This window comes from Somniosus microcephalus, chromosome 2 (assembly GCF_052327205.1).
Source record: "Somniosus microcephalus isolate GS21.2 chromosome 2, FLI_Smic_1.0, whole genome shotgun sequence".
Lineage (NCBI taxonomy): Eukaryota > Metazoa > Chordata > Chondrichthyes > Squaliformes > Somniosidae > Somniosus > Somniosus microcephalus.
In genome coordinates this window covers 26198569-26215155 of record NC_140988.1, presented here as the reverse complement: position 1 = coordinate 26215155, position 16587 = coordinate 26198569, and the positions used below count along the sequence as shown (strand labels likewise).

Sequence of the window (16587 nt, the reverse complement as noted above, 5' to 3'; positions counted from 1 at the left end):
ACAGACGAAAATGCTTTGGTTAGTGAAAGCAGGCGCAAGAGTCTGTTTCACTGTGAAAGGAACCCATTTGTATTGAACATTGAGAGCAAGCAGCAGATATAGTTGTAAGCAATACAACTTTTACCCTAAAATGTGCAAAATCTGCAAATTGTTCAGTAAGTTTCAATAAAATTGAAATGATACTGCTAGCAGAAAACTACCCAGAGAAACAAACTACTTGTACTGGGCACATACCGCTTTTATTAGTATTCTGCACCAACAAGCCTTATCATATTCCCACATCTCATGTGCTGTTTGTAAATGATACGGAGCCGTGGCAGACTGGGGGCTCAAGCTTTTCAGTAAGTTATAGAAATGTACACATGAAATGTTTAATTATGTTTATTGCACATATACCATATCTCCACACATTTTATAGAACTATATATAAAAATCTACGTGTGAGAAAGCAGACATTGTGACAAGTACATTATACATAGCTGCAAGTGAATTTCATACGGAGTAGGTGGGAAAACACAATTTGTTTTGGCTTAGTTGGCAAATGTTACAGTAACTAGTTCCCTTTTTTGCACCCACTCTCACCGAAGCATGCTTAGTTTACGAAAACCTAGCAGGAGTTTTTTGACTATGACCTTATATAGATACTGCATTTCAAAGATCAACATGTTGGTATTTTGTTACATAATTTTAACAAAATGCTGATATACGAAATAAGTCCAAGTATCAATTTTGGTAACTGTGCAGTTCTACATATTTTGCCAAAAATTCTATCTTCTCTATTTGTTTTCGTTTAATGCATTCAGTAACTGTCTCGCAATGAAATATGTAACGTGAGTGTTCTCTAAAATACTTGCATCTAAATTTAATATTAAGGAACAATTTGCCGTTTAATTAAAAGTTTAAAAAAATTATTTATAAGTTTTTAAAATGTAATCTCAATGCAAGAGACTGAAAGAAGTTTCTGTGGGCATGGCTTAGTTTTGACAGATTTTCCGGCTGTGTCTTCTCTTGCGCATAGGCCTTACGCTGCGCTCCTGGCCTCTGTGATGTCATACGCAGTAGCCGAACAGCAAGTCTACGTGTGGGGTCTCGCACAAGGTAAGTTCGTAATCTTTTCGGAGGTTGGTGGCGTACTCCGTAGCTACGCCGCCGACCGCAATTTTGGGGCCCATATATGTTTCCCAGGAGTTTAGGACTAGCGATTGATATTCATGAGCATTGGGGCAACTGCCCTCACAGAAAGTGAATCAGCCCTCAATAGAGGGAGCAATTTTAGCCCAACCCACTGGTAGAGAAACGGACGAGGTCAGGTGCAACACTGGTTTTACATCCCACCCGATTTTACTGTCCCAATGGAGTGTAATTTCAGGCGGGGCGTAAACACGGCATTCTACCCGATCGATGGGTTAGGTTAAAATTAGCCCCAGAATGCTAGTACCTGAGTTTCATAAAATGGGAGGCAAGAGGAATGTGTTAAAGTAGCAACAGGCAGATTACCTAACCCTCCCATAGGTTCTCCGTGCTGAACTCTGACAGCAACTCAATACAATGCTTCTCCCCCAATCCCCCCACCCCCACCTCAGCAAGGACCATATTGTTTCTTATGTTTTAAAATGAAACAAGAGAAAATACAGATGGTATACTTTTTTGCAACTTTCCATTTCCTTAGAGAGAACCTTAGGGCTCCCTGTGGATTTTAGGTTATATGGTGGGATTCCAGGCCAAGACCCAGGCTTGGACCCCCAGATGGGCTCCACTTGTAATAACCAGCAGGACCTTGTTTGGGACAAGATGGAGGCTCCACATCAAATACGGCACCACAAAAGGCCGCCGCACCACCGCCACAGTCCCACTGCAAGTCTGGTTGGAGTGCATTGGAAGCTTTGGTGATTTTGGCCACATTAGTTTTGCTGAAGCTCATTAACAATGAACTGACAGTATATTGGACTTCAGGATCACGGATTTTCAGGTGGATCTTCCAGTAGATTAAGATTTGAGATTGGGAAGAGGAAGTTGTTTTTGGAAAATAATGGCTATGTTTCAACAAGCCAGTCTAACAAGTCTTTTGTTCTAAGCTCATTTTCTCCTCTCCTCCTTCTGAAGGCGTTGACTTGTGTGGAGTATCGTTCCATGGGTGCATGTCACCTTCCAATATCCCACTCAAGTTACCATTCTTTATGTGCAAGTCTAAACAGTGAGTGTCTGCAGCTATATATGCACAGGGTCATCATAGCTGAGCCCAAAGCTGTCCTCAGTGCATGCATACTTTGATAGGTGTCACTGGACAGCAATCAGGAATGGAAAACCTAGCTGATTTTGGTGCAGGGGCAATGAGACAAATTATAACAACTTTTACAACAGGCCAGGGATCAAATATGGGGCCTTCTGATCTGTGTGGCTGAGCTCCACATTGCCTTTACCAACTGGAGAGCTAACACTTCTTTTTCTAGATTCGGTGTTAACATCCTGTTTCAAATTATATTTCCCCCCTTCTGCCAACTTTTTTTCCCCTTCCCGCTCTCCTGAAGGTATTGAATCCTCGTTAGGATTAGATGGCACAAATACCCAAGTGGCCATTCTTCAAGCATGAGCTTAGGTAGTGAAAGTGTCAACATACTATTCAACCATGAGGAGCCAGCACATGCAAACCTGATCCTGCCCTCGCCAAATGACCACACATGCACCATCGAATCTTAGAGCACAGAAGCAGGCCATTTGGCCCATTGTGCATGTGCCGGCTCTTTAGTCCCGCTCCCCTGCTCTTGCCCCATAGTCCTTCAAATTTTCCCATGTTAAATATTTATCCAATTCCCTTTTGAAAGTTATTACTGAATCTGCTTCCACCACCCTTTCAGGCAGTGCATTCCAGATCATCATGACTCACTGAAATTTTTTCCCCCTCATGCCACCTCTGTTCTTTTGCCATTTGCCTTAAATCTGTGTCCTCTGGTTACTGACCCATCTGCCACTGGAAACAGCTTCTCCTTATCTACTCTATCAAAACCCTTCATGATTTTGAACACTTCGATCAAAGATCCCCTTAACCTTCTCTGCTCTAAGAACAACCCGTTTCTCTAGTCTCTCCACACAACTGAAGTCTTTCATCCCTGGTACCATTCTAGTAAATCTCCTTTACACCCTCTATTTAAGGACTTGACAGCTTTCCTATTTTAACAAGTGTCGGGTTATTGGATAGTAATCAGCACTAGGAAGATTGCTGATCTCCCCTTCCTATCCCAGGAGCATTGAGGCCAATTGTATCACCCCTAATGCTGCCCAGCTGAGATCAGCCAACTCCACAGAACAGGGATTGAACATGGGACCTTCTTGATCTGAACTACTCAACTACTCACCGTCTTAACCAACTAGGTCACTGGGGAGTCCTGATGCTTATTTTCCACAGGAGCTATCACTTTACAAGATTTTCAACAACTAAATATTCACTTTACATGTTAAAATGTGTAGCAGGCAACAGCAAGCTGTCTTGTCTAAATTAAATCTTTCAGGGGATTAAGATGAAAGATAATTGGGGAACAACTGCCCTTTATATTTTAACAGTTTCTTGGCATGCTCAAACTCTGGCTCGGGCTCAAGCACAACTGCTTTCAAGGTCATGATGATCATTCCAATATTAGAATAATTTTGCGAGTTTAATGTGTTAGTTTGAAAACGCATCTTCAAAATTGTTTGCTAAGTATGAAAGTCGTTGAATTGTGCAATGCGGTGACTATGTTGCTTTTGGAGGCCAACACCAATGTTGCCATTGGCATAACTAGATTGATTTTATTTGTTGATACAGTAGAGTGGATAAAATGCACTGCCCATTAATACAGACCAGAAGGTCCCAAGATTGTTTTTGGACCGTGCTGAATTAGTTAATCTCAGTCGAGGGCAAGTGGTACAATTGCCCTCAGCGCCTCTGGGCTAAAGAGAGGTACAAAAGCAGCTAGTATTTAAATAAAATTGTTCTCAGGATGCTGGCAAAGCTGCATTTGTTGTCCATCCCAAAAAGCGTAATGGGCTTGTTAATCCACTTCAGGTGGCTTAAAGAGTGAACCATGTAGTGTGGGACTGAATCAGGTGTAGGCCAGAGTGAGTATGGATGGTAGGCTCCTTTCCTTGAAGGACATTAGTGCACCAGTTGAGTTTTTACAAAAAGCTGGCAGGTGTTCAAAATCATGAGGGGTCTAGACAGAGTAGATAGAGAGAAACTGTTCCCATTGGCAGAAGGGTCGAGAACCAGAGGACACAGATTTAAGGTGATTAGCAGAAGAACCAAAGGCGACGTGAGGAAAAACTTTTTTACGCAGCGAGTGGTTACGATCTGGAATGCACTGCCTGAAAGGGTGGTGGAGGCAGATTCAATCGTGGCTTTCAAAAGGGAATTGGAGAAGTACCTGAAGGAAAAAAAATTGCAGGGCTATGGGGAAAGGGCGGGGGAGTGGGATTAGCTGAGGTGCTCTTGCAGAGAGCCAGCATAGGCTCGACAGGCCGAATGGCCTCCTTCTGTGCTGTAACCATTCTATGATTCTTTCATGGTCATTGTTTTTCTGGTCAGCCTACTGTCTCCTGAATTCTATCTAGGCACGCCTGCTGTGAAGTGTATATGTAGACACTGGACACAGGATTAAGCTTAGTTACCATGCCCAGTACAGTCAAAGAGCCTAGAGAAACTCATCGTCTTGGCTCACACAAGAAAAATGGCCACTTGGGTAAGGTACCAGAGGGGTGGCAGTGGTCATGGAACCATGCCCCAGCAAGAGTTGGTGCCTTCATTATAGAAGAGAAAATTTACAACAAAAATAAATAAATTCTTGACTGACCACAATTTTCTTTTTCGACTTTAAGTAGTGACGAGAGACTGGGCCAAAAATCTACCCTCATTTTTAACTAAATGTAATTCAACATAGGGACTCTGTACCCAGTTCCCACAGAACAGCTAAATAACCTGATGTATTTGTGTATTTTGGGATTTGTTTCTCCGTAATACAGTTACAGGAAATATTACTATTGAGGCTATCTGCAGTGTAAAGTATTTACTCTCACGTGTCTCGTATAATCAGGTGAATCCACAAGAAACTACAATTCATGAAGCAGGACGAATAAAGCATTGGATTGATGTGGCAGTTGTTGGCCAGGAAACATTGAATGGTGATTCTAACTTAAGAAAACTAATACAGTGCCAGAAATAACATAAAAAGTCAAAAAGTTAATAAAAAAAAGATTAAGTCAAAAGATTAATGTTAAAACTGAAAAATCCCAGCAAATTAAAAAAATAATCTAGGAAGTTACTGATAACACATTATATTAAACATTATATGCATAAATTGCCCAAATCAAATTCTGCTAAATAAAGCCAACCACCTGGAGGATACAGTTTCACAAGCCTTAACTTCTTACTGGCTGCAGTATACGTCATAGGTTTGAGAATTAACTTTTAAGGCAATTGTCAGGTTGGCTCAGTCAGTAGCACGCTCACCCGAGTCAGAGGATTGTGGGCTCATATAATCTGACATTTCAGTGCAGTGTTGAGGGAGTGTTGCATTGTTGTAGGTGCCATCTTTCAGAGAAGATGTTAAATTGAGGTCCTGTTTGAAGATCCCACAGCATTATTCAATAAGAGCAGGGAGTTCTCCCAATGTTCTAGCTAACCTTCCTCATGCAACCAACACCTATGTACAAAATGGGTGCCACATTTCACCTACGTGTTAACGGTAACAACACTTTCAAAAGTATTTCAGCGGATGTGAATCACTTTAGAACATTTCTGAAAGACATGATAAGGTGTCATATAAAGGCAAGTCTTTCTTTCACTGAACCAATTCTAAGAATATAAAAGCAAAGTACTGCGGATGCTGGTTCTGCACTTGCTTAAAAACTGTTAAATCTCTAACTTCTTCCAGTTCTGATGAAAGGTCATCGATCTGAAACGCTAACTCTGTTTCTCTCTCCACAGATGCTGCCTGACCTGCTGAGTGTTTCCAGCATTTTTTGTTTCTGTTCCTTAAGATGCTAATAAAATTCATAGAAACATAGAAGATAGGAGCAGTAAGCCATTCGGCCCCTCGAGCCTGCTCCGCCATTCAATGAGATCATGGCTGATCATCCAAATTCAGTACCCTGTCCCTGCCTTCTCCCCATATCCCTTGATCCCTTTAGCCTTAAGAAATATATCTAACTCCTTCTTGAATATATTTAATGAATTGGCCTCAACTGCCTTCTGTGGTAGAGAATTCCACAGGTTCACCACTCTCTGGGTGAAGAAATTCCTCCTCATCTCTGTCCTAAATGGCTTACCCCTTATCTTTAGACTGTGACCCCTGGTTCTGGACTCCCCCGCCATCGGGAACATCCTTCCTGCATCTAGTCTGTCTAGTCCTGTTAGAATTTTATAAGTTTCAATGAGATCCCCTCTCATTCTTCAAAACTCCAGCGAGTATAAGCCCAATTGACCCAATCTCTCCTCATACGTCATTCCTGCCATCCCAGGTATCAGTCTGGTGAATCTTCACTGCACTCCCTCCATGGCAAGAACATCCTTCCTCAGATAAGGCGACCAAAACTGCACACAATACTCAAGGTGTGGTCTCACCAAGGCCCTGTAAAACTGCAGAAAGACATCCTTGTTCCTGTACTCAAACCCTCTCGCTACAAAGGCCAACATACCATTTGCCTTCTTAACCGCCTGCTGCACCTGCATGCTTACCGTCAGCGACTGGTGCACAAGGACACACAGGTCTCGTTGCACTTCCCCTTCTCCCAATCTATTGCCATTCAGATAATAATCTGCCTTCCTGTTTTTGCCACCAAAGTGGATAACCTCGCATTTATCCGCATTATACTGCATCTGCCATGCATCTGCCCAATCACCCAACCTGTCCAAATCATACTGGAGTTTCTCGGCATCCTCCTCACAGCACACACACCTACCCAGTTTTGTGTCGTCTGCAAGCTTGGAGATATTACATCTAGTTCCCTCGTCTAGATCATCATTAATATATATTGTGAATAGCTGGGGTCCTAGGACCGATCCCTGCGGTACCCCACTAGTCACTGCCTGCCACTCGGAAAAAGACCCGTTTATTCCAACTCTTTGCTTCCTGTCTGCCAACCAGTTCTCTATCCAAGTCAGTACCTTGCCCCCAATCCCATGTGCCTTAACTTTACACGCTAATCTCTTATGCGGGACCTTATCGAAAGCCTTCTGAAAGTCCAAATACACCACATCCACTGGTTCTCCCTTAATTCATGTTTATAACATTTTATTAAACTTTTATTTTTGACTCAAATACAATAAAGCCAATTGAAAGTCCCCGACTTCAGAACATGCATGTTTTGAAACTTGAGAATTTTCCTTGTATTTTGGGGGGAAATTCACTTGTAGAAATTGCTTCTCACAGCTACTTTTAGTGAAATTGGTTCATGCATTTGGGTGAAATTATTCGGTCACTATTTTAACAAAGCTCTTAACTTGTTTAAAATAAATTGGTTAACGACTTTGTTAAAATGGTGAACAGAGTAATTTTACCATATTTTTAAATGTTTGTGACAAAAAGCATTTTTTTCTGGAATGGAGTATGATATCGGGGATTTAAAAAAACAGCTTCACTTACAGAAATCATGTGCCAGCTAACCTTGATACATTTGTTGCAACAATTAGTTGGTTGTCGTCCTCCGAAGGAGAAGCTATGCCAGTCAATAATAAAGGTCTGTGTAATTTGTTCAAATACATTTTTGATTGGCAGCTCCTTTTGAATTTCAAAATAGACAGCTATTTAAATTCACTCGGTCCAGTCACTGATTTAAAGGAATCCATCAGCTTATCCTTTCTGCAAATCAATTGAGTCTCTGTTTGGCACCTTCAAAGGGTTAGTTAGGCCAGATAGCTTCTGTAGTCGGTGAGGAAATTACTGATACCGTGGTTTAGCATTGGATGGTTGCAAACTATCCATTATTTTCTATTACAACCTTGAAGCTAGCTAAGATTAAAAACTACTGTCAAAATGTATTCTATTACTGTTTAAGAAATTTGTTTAGCGAGAGTCGAACCACCTCCCCTTGACATTCAATGGCATTACCATTGCCAAATTCCCCACTATCAACATCCTGGGGGACACCATTGACCAGAAACTTAACTGGATCAGCCACATAAATACTGTGGCAACAAGAGCAGGTCAGAGGCTGGGTATTCTGTAGCGAGTGTCTCACCTCCTGACTCCCCAAAGCCTTTCTACCATCTACAAGGCACAAGTATGGGCAGCATGGTGGCATAGTGGTTAGCACTGTTGCCTCACAGCGCCAGGGACCCGGGTTCGAATCCGGCCTCGGGTGACTGTCTGTGTGGAGTTTGCACATTCTCCCCGTGTTTGCGTGGGTTTCCTCCGGGTGCTCCGGTTTCCTCCCACAGTCCAAAGATGTGCGGGTTAGGTTGATTGGCTGTGATAAATTGACCCTTAGTGTTAGGGGGATTAAATACATGGGGTTACGGGGATCGGGTGGGATATGTGTCGGTGCAGGCTCGATGGGCCGAAATGGCCTCTATCTGCACTGTGGGGTTTCTGTGATTTCTGTGAAGTAAGGAGTGTGATGGAATACTCTCCACTTGCCTGGTTGAGTGCAGCTCCAACAACACTCAAGAAGCTCGACACCATCCAGAACAAAGTAGCCCGCTTGATTGGCACCCCATCCACCACCTTAAACATTCACTCCTTCCACCACTGGCGTACCATGGCTGCAGTGTGTACCATCTACAAGATGCACTGCAGCAACTCGCCAAGGCTTCTTCGGCAGCACCTACCAAACCTGCAACCTCCTCCACCTAGAAGGACAAGGGCAGCAGGCACAGGGAATACCACCACCTCCAAGTTCCCCTCCAAGTCGCTGATCCTTCATCGTTGCTGGGTCAAAATCCTGGAACTCCCTCGCTAACAGCACTGTGGGAGGGCCATCACCACACGACTGCAGCGGTTCAAGAAGGCGGCTCACCACTACCTTCTCAAGGGCAACTAGGGATGGGCAGTAAATGCTGGCCTCCCCAACGACGCCCAGATCCCATAAGTGAATTTAAAAAAAGTCAAAGCCCAGTGCATTCTGCCACCTTTCAAAGACAAGGAGGATCTGTGAAGACACACAACAGAATTAATAGTTGAAATAATCTGAAACGGATTCCCTGTTCATTACCTGGGCACACTACAACTTTTACCTAGATATCTGTACAAGTGGAAACACTTTCTGGGACATAGGGAGTTTGAGCTCCCTCTCCTATGGAAGTACTCAGAAACACAGAAGCCCAAAATATTCAGAGTAAATTATAAAGAAAAAAGAAACCCCAAAAAAGTGACAGTATTAACCAATTCATGAATTTCTATCCGGTTCTGCTTATGTTAAAACGGGAAAAAAAAATTTGGGAAACTGCGAAAACCAGTCAGTTGTAGAAATATAAAAATGAAAAGAATCTGACAGTAATTCAAAAAAGAAATCACATGTCAAATAAACAGAAAAAATAAAAATTCTAAAAACACCATAAAAACCTTACAATTTAAAGAAAAATCTGTGAGAATTTAAGGAATTGGTCAATCTGAAAGCACAGCAGAAGGTTGATACAGCTGCTTTCACTAGAAATGACTTTACTGAACTCTGAGCTGAATTCACACGGTTGATAGTCAATCAATATATCAATTACACATTCCGCCAGCAGAATTCTAACATCCAAGGTTATGCTGACTTCTTCCATTTTGCAAACTAAATCTGAAACTTCACCTTAAAGTCGAATAGTAATGCAGACTGTGATCCGCTACAAACATCTCCTTAAACCCCTCTCTCCTGCCTCCTCCAATTGCAAGAAGTTCATGGACTTCTTTGCAATTAAGATTGGGATCATCCGTTCAACTGCTGCTGCTGCCTCACCTTCCCTTTGCCCACCAAACCAAACCTCCGCACAGGCTCTCCCATGCCCTCGCCCTGATCCTGCATCTATCTCTAGTTTCTCTCCCATCTGCACTCATGTCTTCTCTCAGCTCATCGTGTCCACAAGGCCCAGCTCCTGCTCCCGTTATGCCATTCCCACGAAGCTGCTGACCACCCAACTCCCCTTTCTGGCCCCCATGCTAGCTGACATTGTAAATGGCGCCTTCTTCTCAGGTAGTTTCCCCTCCCTTTCATAACTGTCATTATCACCACCACCCCTCAGAAAATCCACCCTTGACCCTTCCGTCCTTGCAAACTGCCACCCCCATCTCGAACCCCACTTTCCTCTCCAAAAGTGCTTGAACATGTTGTGCCTCCCAAATCTATTCCCATCTTTCCGACAACTTCTTGCTTGAGCTAATCCAATCAGGTTTCTGTGAATGACAGAGCACTGAAAGGACCCGAATCAGTCACAAGTGAGTGACTCAAAGTCACACTCTGTGACTGATTAATTTTCCCTCCTTAACCTTTATTCAGACTTTGACACAGTCAACCAAACAATCCTACTCCAGTGCTTTCCTATGCTGTCCAGCTCAATGGGACTGCCCTCACTTAGTTCCACTACAGCGATCCAATTGTAGCCAGTGCATCTTATGCAATGGGTTTTCTTCCTACTGCTGCACTATAACCTCTGGAGTCCCCCAAGGATCTATCCTTGGACCCCTCCTCTTTCTCATCTACATGCTGCTGCTTGGTGATATCATCCAAAGACATGGGGTCAGCTTCCACATACACCGAGGACACCTAGCTCTACTTCACCACCTCTCTCGATCCCTCAACAAAAACAACTTGCATTTATACAACATCTTTAACGTAGTAAAACCCTCTACTGCATCGATGCTGTCAAGACTACTTGTCCAGCATTTAGTCTTGGTTAAATCATAATATCTTCCAGTTAAACACTGGGAAGACCAATGCCATCATTTTCAGCCCTCACCACAAACTCCATTTCCTCGTCACTGATTCCATCCCCTGGCTACTGTCTCACGTCGAACCAGAATGTTCACAATGTCTGCATCCTATTCGACTTTTAGCTGAACTTCCTATCCCATAACATCTCCATCACAAAATTTGCCTATTTCCACCACCATAATATCCCCTGCCTCAGCCCATCTGCTGCTGAAATCCTCACCATGCCTTTGTCACCTCTAGACTCTCCTAGCCGGCCTCCAATCATCAATGCACTGTAATCTTCAGCTCATCCAAAACAGTGCTGTCGGTATCCTATCCCGCACCAAGTCCTGCTCACCCATCACTCCTGCCCTTGTGGCCTACATTGGCTCTCAGTTGCCCAATGTCTCCAATTTAAAAATGTTGCCCTTGTGTTTAAATCCCTTTATGGCCTTGCTGCTCTCACCCTCTGTTATCTCCTCCAGCCTTTCAACTCCCCCTCTTCGTCCCACCAGTGGTGGCCGTGTCTTCAGTCATCTAGACTCTACTCTGGTGTTTGCTCCCTAAACTATCTTCCCCCTCCTCCTTTAAGGCCCTCCTTAAATCCCACATCTTTGACATAGCCTTTGGCTCACTGTCCATTTTTGTCTGATTATGCCTCAGAGAATCACCTTATGGTATTTTTCTCTTAAAGGTGCTATATAAATTCAAGTAGTTGTATGTGAAACTAAAATTAAAGTTGTTAATTGCTTGTTTGTGAACATTACAGAAACAATGTGCTAAATCCTGCTGCTTAACATATTATGTATAAGAATTTCTCATAATAAAAGTTGGCAGTACAGGAATGTTCACAGCCAGCTGGATGATTTTGAGGTACAGCATCTTTTGCTGGGTCGAAACAAAGATCCATTTGGCCTGTAGAGAACTTCAAGCACTTTTGGAAAGTGGGGTTGGAGATGGGGGTGGTAATTTGCAAGGACGGAAGGGTCAAGGGTGGATTTTATGAGGGGGGGTGGTGATAATGACAGTTATGAAAGGGAGGGGAAACTACTTGAAATTTACAAGCAATTTACAAACTTATAATTCATCTGAGGAATTTACAAGCAGTTCCAATTACCTCAGTTGCAAGAGACAGGACATAAGCAGTTGCCTTGACAAGGTAAATCTGGTTTAGCAGCTAAACCTCACAACAGTACTCCATGCCCCAGACGTCCTATGACCAACATCAGAGGAGATGCACCAGATTGCATACACAATAAACTACTGCAGAGGTACAATGCAATATAGGTTACAGGTGAAGGTTTCGATGATCTGAATGGCCTCCTTCTGTGCTTCAATTTCTATGAAAGATAGCATCTATGAGATACAATAAAACACAACTCAATGTGGAGGGAAGGAAGATTGCATGTCTGTTGGTCTCTATGGCGACACCAGGCTCTGCTGGTAACATCCTGTGAATAAAGTCCCTCCACTTCGTCAGAAACCAAAAAGACCTTCGTTAGAATGATTCTTTTTCCACCTTATTGCTCACACAACTACGAGATCCGATTATCTCTCGGTGTTTCACTGCCTGACGACCATTTATTTCTAATCCCGGGATTTTAGCGACTGCCGTTTCCAAAGCAGCAGGCGCACGATGACGTCACCGCCCGGCGGCCGCCGGTTGGGTCGCTGAATGATTACGTCCCTCCCCTTGTGGGTGCCTGGGGACTGAGGGAGGGGTGCGCGGTGATGAGCGGCTAAGCTGGTGACGTGTCGAATGATAACATGGCCGCCGACATTACGTTGCTGTTCAGAGCGAGTGTGAAAACAGTGAAAACTCGCAACAAGGCGATCGGGGGCCATGGCGAACCGGTCAAGGAGGAGATCCTGAGGAAGGGCAGGACCAGGGCCGAATTCACCGCCCGGGCCCGAGAGGTGGTGAGTGTCAGAGAGTGAGAGAGAGATGTAAACAGCGGAGGAGGGAGAGAAGGAGTTCTCCAGAAAGCAGGAGGCGTTTGCATTTACCCCGCACCTTTCGCGTTATCATGAAATCCTGAAACTCTTCACAACCAATGAATGACTGTTGAGGTGTAATCACTGTTGCTGTGGCAGCCATATTGCACACAGCAAGATCCCACAAGCAATATATGAGATAAATGACCAGTTAAGGAGCTTTGAACAGCGGTGGTAAGAAAGAAAATTAATTGCATTTATATAGCGCCTTATCATGCCTGACATCATTTCACAACCAATGGTTGCTGTTGTTGGTTTATCTTTGACGTGCAGTCAGTTGTGTGAGCAAACATGGCAGTCAATGTGTACACAGCAAGTTCCAACAAATGCAAATGACTAGATAATCTGCTTTTGGTGGTGCTGTTTGAGGGAGGAATGTTGGCCAGGATACAGAGAGCACTGCCCTGCTGTTGTTCCAATAGTACCATGGGATTATTTGTGGTGTTCATCTGAGTAGACAGATGGGGCCTCAGTGTACTCTTTTGTTGGGTACTTTAAACAAATTTGACTAAATTAAACAAACTTCAAATGAAACTTAAACAAATCAAATTAAAATTGTGTTGGCCAGGTTGATGCACTCCAGTCCCCGCGGCGCCCACCGGTCGCGGAAATACTCAAGCGTGCTGGCGGACACCGCGTGCTCCATCTCCAGGGCCACCCGGGCGCGAACGTGGCCGCGGAATAGAGGCAGGCAATCTGGCTGAACGATCGCCCGCTGCCTGGACCAATTGATGGCTTTTTTAGCCAGGCCCAGGAGCAGGCCTACAAGGAGGTCCTCCAACCTGCCCGCTCCCCTCCGCTCCGGGTGACCGTAGATCAGGAGCGTGGGGGGCCTCAGTGTAACGTCTCATCCAAAAGATGGCATCTGTGACATGTGCAGCACACTCTCAAGACTGCACTAACTGGTGTCAGACTAATTTAAGTGCTCAAGTCTAGTAGGGCTTGAACCGACAACATTCTGATTCAGGTAAGAGTGCTTATAACTGGGCCAAGTTAGCAAGAGTTGTAAATATTGATGGGTGGGAGCTATAAAGAATGTGAGAAACTGAGTTGTAAATAAAAGTCCTCTTCCTCTCTTTGCCTGTTAATACTGGGTTTTTTCTCCCAAGGAAAGAAATCCTTTCCTTCCTATTCTGCTAAATTTTGGACAATCTCAAACCATGAGTATGAATAACTGAGTGAGAACAGGACTTTGATTGTAATCAGTGCTGTTAGAGATGAGTGAATGACTCGCAGAACTGACCTTTTTGGAGAATATTGAGAGGAAACATAACATAATGATGTTTGCAGGTTGTTTAATATCTGAACACAATACTGAAGAAAAGAAAATTAACAAGTTTCTCGTGAGATTTGAGATTGGAAGGATTTCCTTCCCTGTGGTTGTGCCTATTTGGAGTAAATTTTCAGATAAAAATTAAATTGGTTAATGGTTTTAAAAAGCACTTGAAGAATATAAAGTTATGAATAGAATTGAGGTTTATATCAGAATAAATGTGGATAGTTATCACAAGATGGATACAAATGAAGAAGATCAATTATGGCTCATCCATTCAGAACAACCAACAATCTCCTCATTAGGGTTGCAAAGGGGTGGAAAGTTTCCGGGAAATTTCCGGAAATTTTCCACGGGAAGTTTAGCTTGGGAATTTTGTCCAAAAAAGCATATGCTAGCATAATATTGTTTTTTTTGTATTTCTTTTTTTTCCACAGGTCCTCTCTTAAAATTACTAACAGAGATGGAATCTTAATTATTAAGGAATTTCTTAATCAATATATGTTTATCTTCTTACTTGGCTTGTTTTAATAATTACAAGTTTTGTGTGTGACTGTGAACAAGTGTGTCCTGATTGGTTGGATGAGCGATTAGCTCCCTCTATTTGTAATATTTGCATATCGAATTGTGATTGGCCTGCAGGCATCTGTAAGACTGCTATAGTTTTTTTAAGATCCAGGTTAGGGGTCCTGAGGGAAGTCATTTTGTTTTCTGCTGATGTTGTGATGATGCAGTAAGTAAATCAGACTTTATACCAAATAAACCAGTTACTTGTTGAACTCTGTTGTCCTTCAATTTAAAATATACAAAATAATACACTATTGGTGATGTAGCATCGTGTGTGTACAGGTCATGCTTCCATCACATGGAGCATCAGCAAAAATGTACTCACCCTGTTGTAATCGTGCTGATCGACCGCAGTTCGACACAGAGATGAATGCCCTTTATTTCTCTGCATAGAACAATGCCACGTTTACCGTCGGATGTGTGGAAGCATTTTACCCCAGGCATTAAAGATGGAAAGACTGTGTACATGTGCAAACACTGTAGAAAGCCATATGTAAAGAATGACACAAAGATGCAGCAGCATTTATCCAAATGCAACAACTTCACTCAAAGCTCACAGCAGTCAGCCCAGAGTTCCTCTGCTTCCATTCAAGAAGATGATGGTTCTCATTCAGCATCAGGCTCCTTATCATCAGCAACTCCTGGCCCACTTGAAAGGTTCTTTGATACAATGGATAACCATAGCCAGAAGAATGCAGATGAGTGCCTTGCTCGAGCTGTATATGCAACAGGCTCACCCCTCATGCTCACAGCCAATGTGTACTGGAAGAGATTTTTCAATGTTATTCGCCCTGCATACTGTCCTCCCACCAGACATGCTTTGTCTACTTATTTGCTGGAGGCTGAGTATAACAGAGTCCAAGGAAAGCTCAAAGAAACAATAGCGATGGCAGACTGTGGTGCAGTTATCTCAGATGGGTGGTCAAATGTACGAGGGGAGGGCATCATAAACTACATCGTCTCCACTCCTCTCCCAGTGTTCTTCAAGAGCACAGACACGAAGGACAACAGACACACAGGCACATACATTGCTGATGAGCTGAAAGCGGTCATCAACGATCTTGGATCACAAAAGGTCTTTGCAGTAGTTACTGACAATGCTGCGAATATGAAGGCTGCTTGGGCTCAAGTGGAGGAGGCCTACCCTCATATTACATCTATTGGGTGCGCAGCTCATGGGCTTAACCTGCTCCTCAAGGACATATGGGTTTGAGAACCATGGAAGCACTGTACAAGAGGGCCAAGCAAGTTGTTAAGTATGTCAGGGGAAAACAGGTAGTTGCAGCAACCTACAACTCCAAGCAAATGACAAAGAACAAGAACACCACACTGAAGCTGCCCAACAACACCAGATGGGGTGGTGTCATAATGTACAACAGCCTGCTGGAGGGTAAGGAGTCGCTGCAAGAAATGGCAATATCCCAGTCTGGGGATATGGAAACCACCATCAAGAAAATACTGCTGGATGATGTGTTTTGGGAGAGAGTGGTTAGCAGCCTTAAACTACTCTCACCAGTAGCATCTGCAATTGCTCAGATTGAAGGAGATGACGCTGTCTTGTCAGATGTTCTCAGGCTTTTTGCTGATTTAAAAGAACAAATCAGCATTGCCCTACCCACATCCCTGCTGCTCAAAGCAGAGGGGAAGGCAATTGTTCAATTCATACAGACACGTCAAGAATTTTGTGTCAAGCCGATTCATGCTGCAGCATACATGCTGGACCCAAAGCATGTTGGGAGACCAATACTTTCTGGAGAACAGATCAACAGTGCTTACAGTGTGATTTCTACCCTCTCACACCATCTCAATCTGGATGTGGGCAAAGTTCTGGGAAGTCTGGCAAAGTTCTCTACCAAGCAAGGTCTTTGGAATGGGGATGGGATATGGGAATCATG

The 16587-nt window shown here is 43.4% G+C and overlaps 1 protein-coding gene and 1 long non-coding RNA gene across 4 annotated transcripts in view; one reads left to right on the top strand and one right to left on the bottom strand.

Annotated features, from left to right (window-relative positions):
- Window positions 1–367: 367 nt before the first annotated feature.
- LOC147122618 (uncharacterized) lies at window positions 368–12539 on the bottom strand. Its single transcript, XR_015080988.1, has 2 exons — window positions 11975–12539; window positions 368–9117 (listed from the first exon to the last, which is right to left on the bottom strand). It is a non-coding gene; the product is annotated as an uncharacterized LOC147122618 (long non-coding RNA).
- Window positions 12512–16587, top strand: part of stx18 (syntaxin 18) — a 189104-nt gene continuing 185028 nt past the window's right edge. The window contains exon 1 of one of the 3 annotated variants that reach the window (XM_086007820.1): window positions 12512–12777. In XM_086007820.1, the coding sequence (XP_085863946.1) occupies window positions 12625–12777 (153 nt within the window). In that variant the 5' untranslated portion in view covers window positions 12512–12624. The remainder of the gene's footprint in view (window positions 12778–16587) is intronic. The other 2 variants (XM_086007828.1, XM_086007837.1) reach the window with 2 other exon arrangements.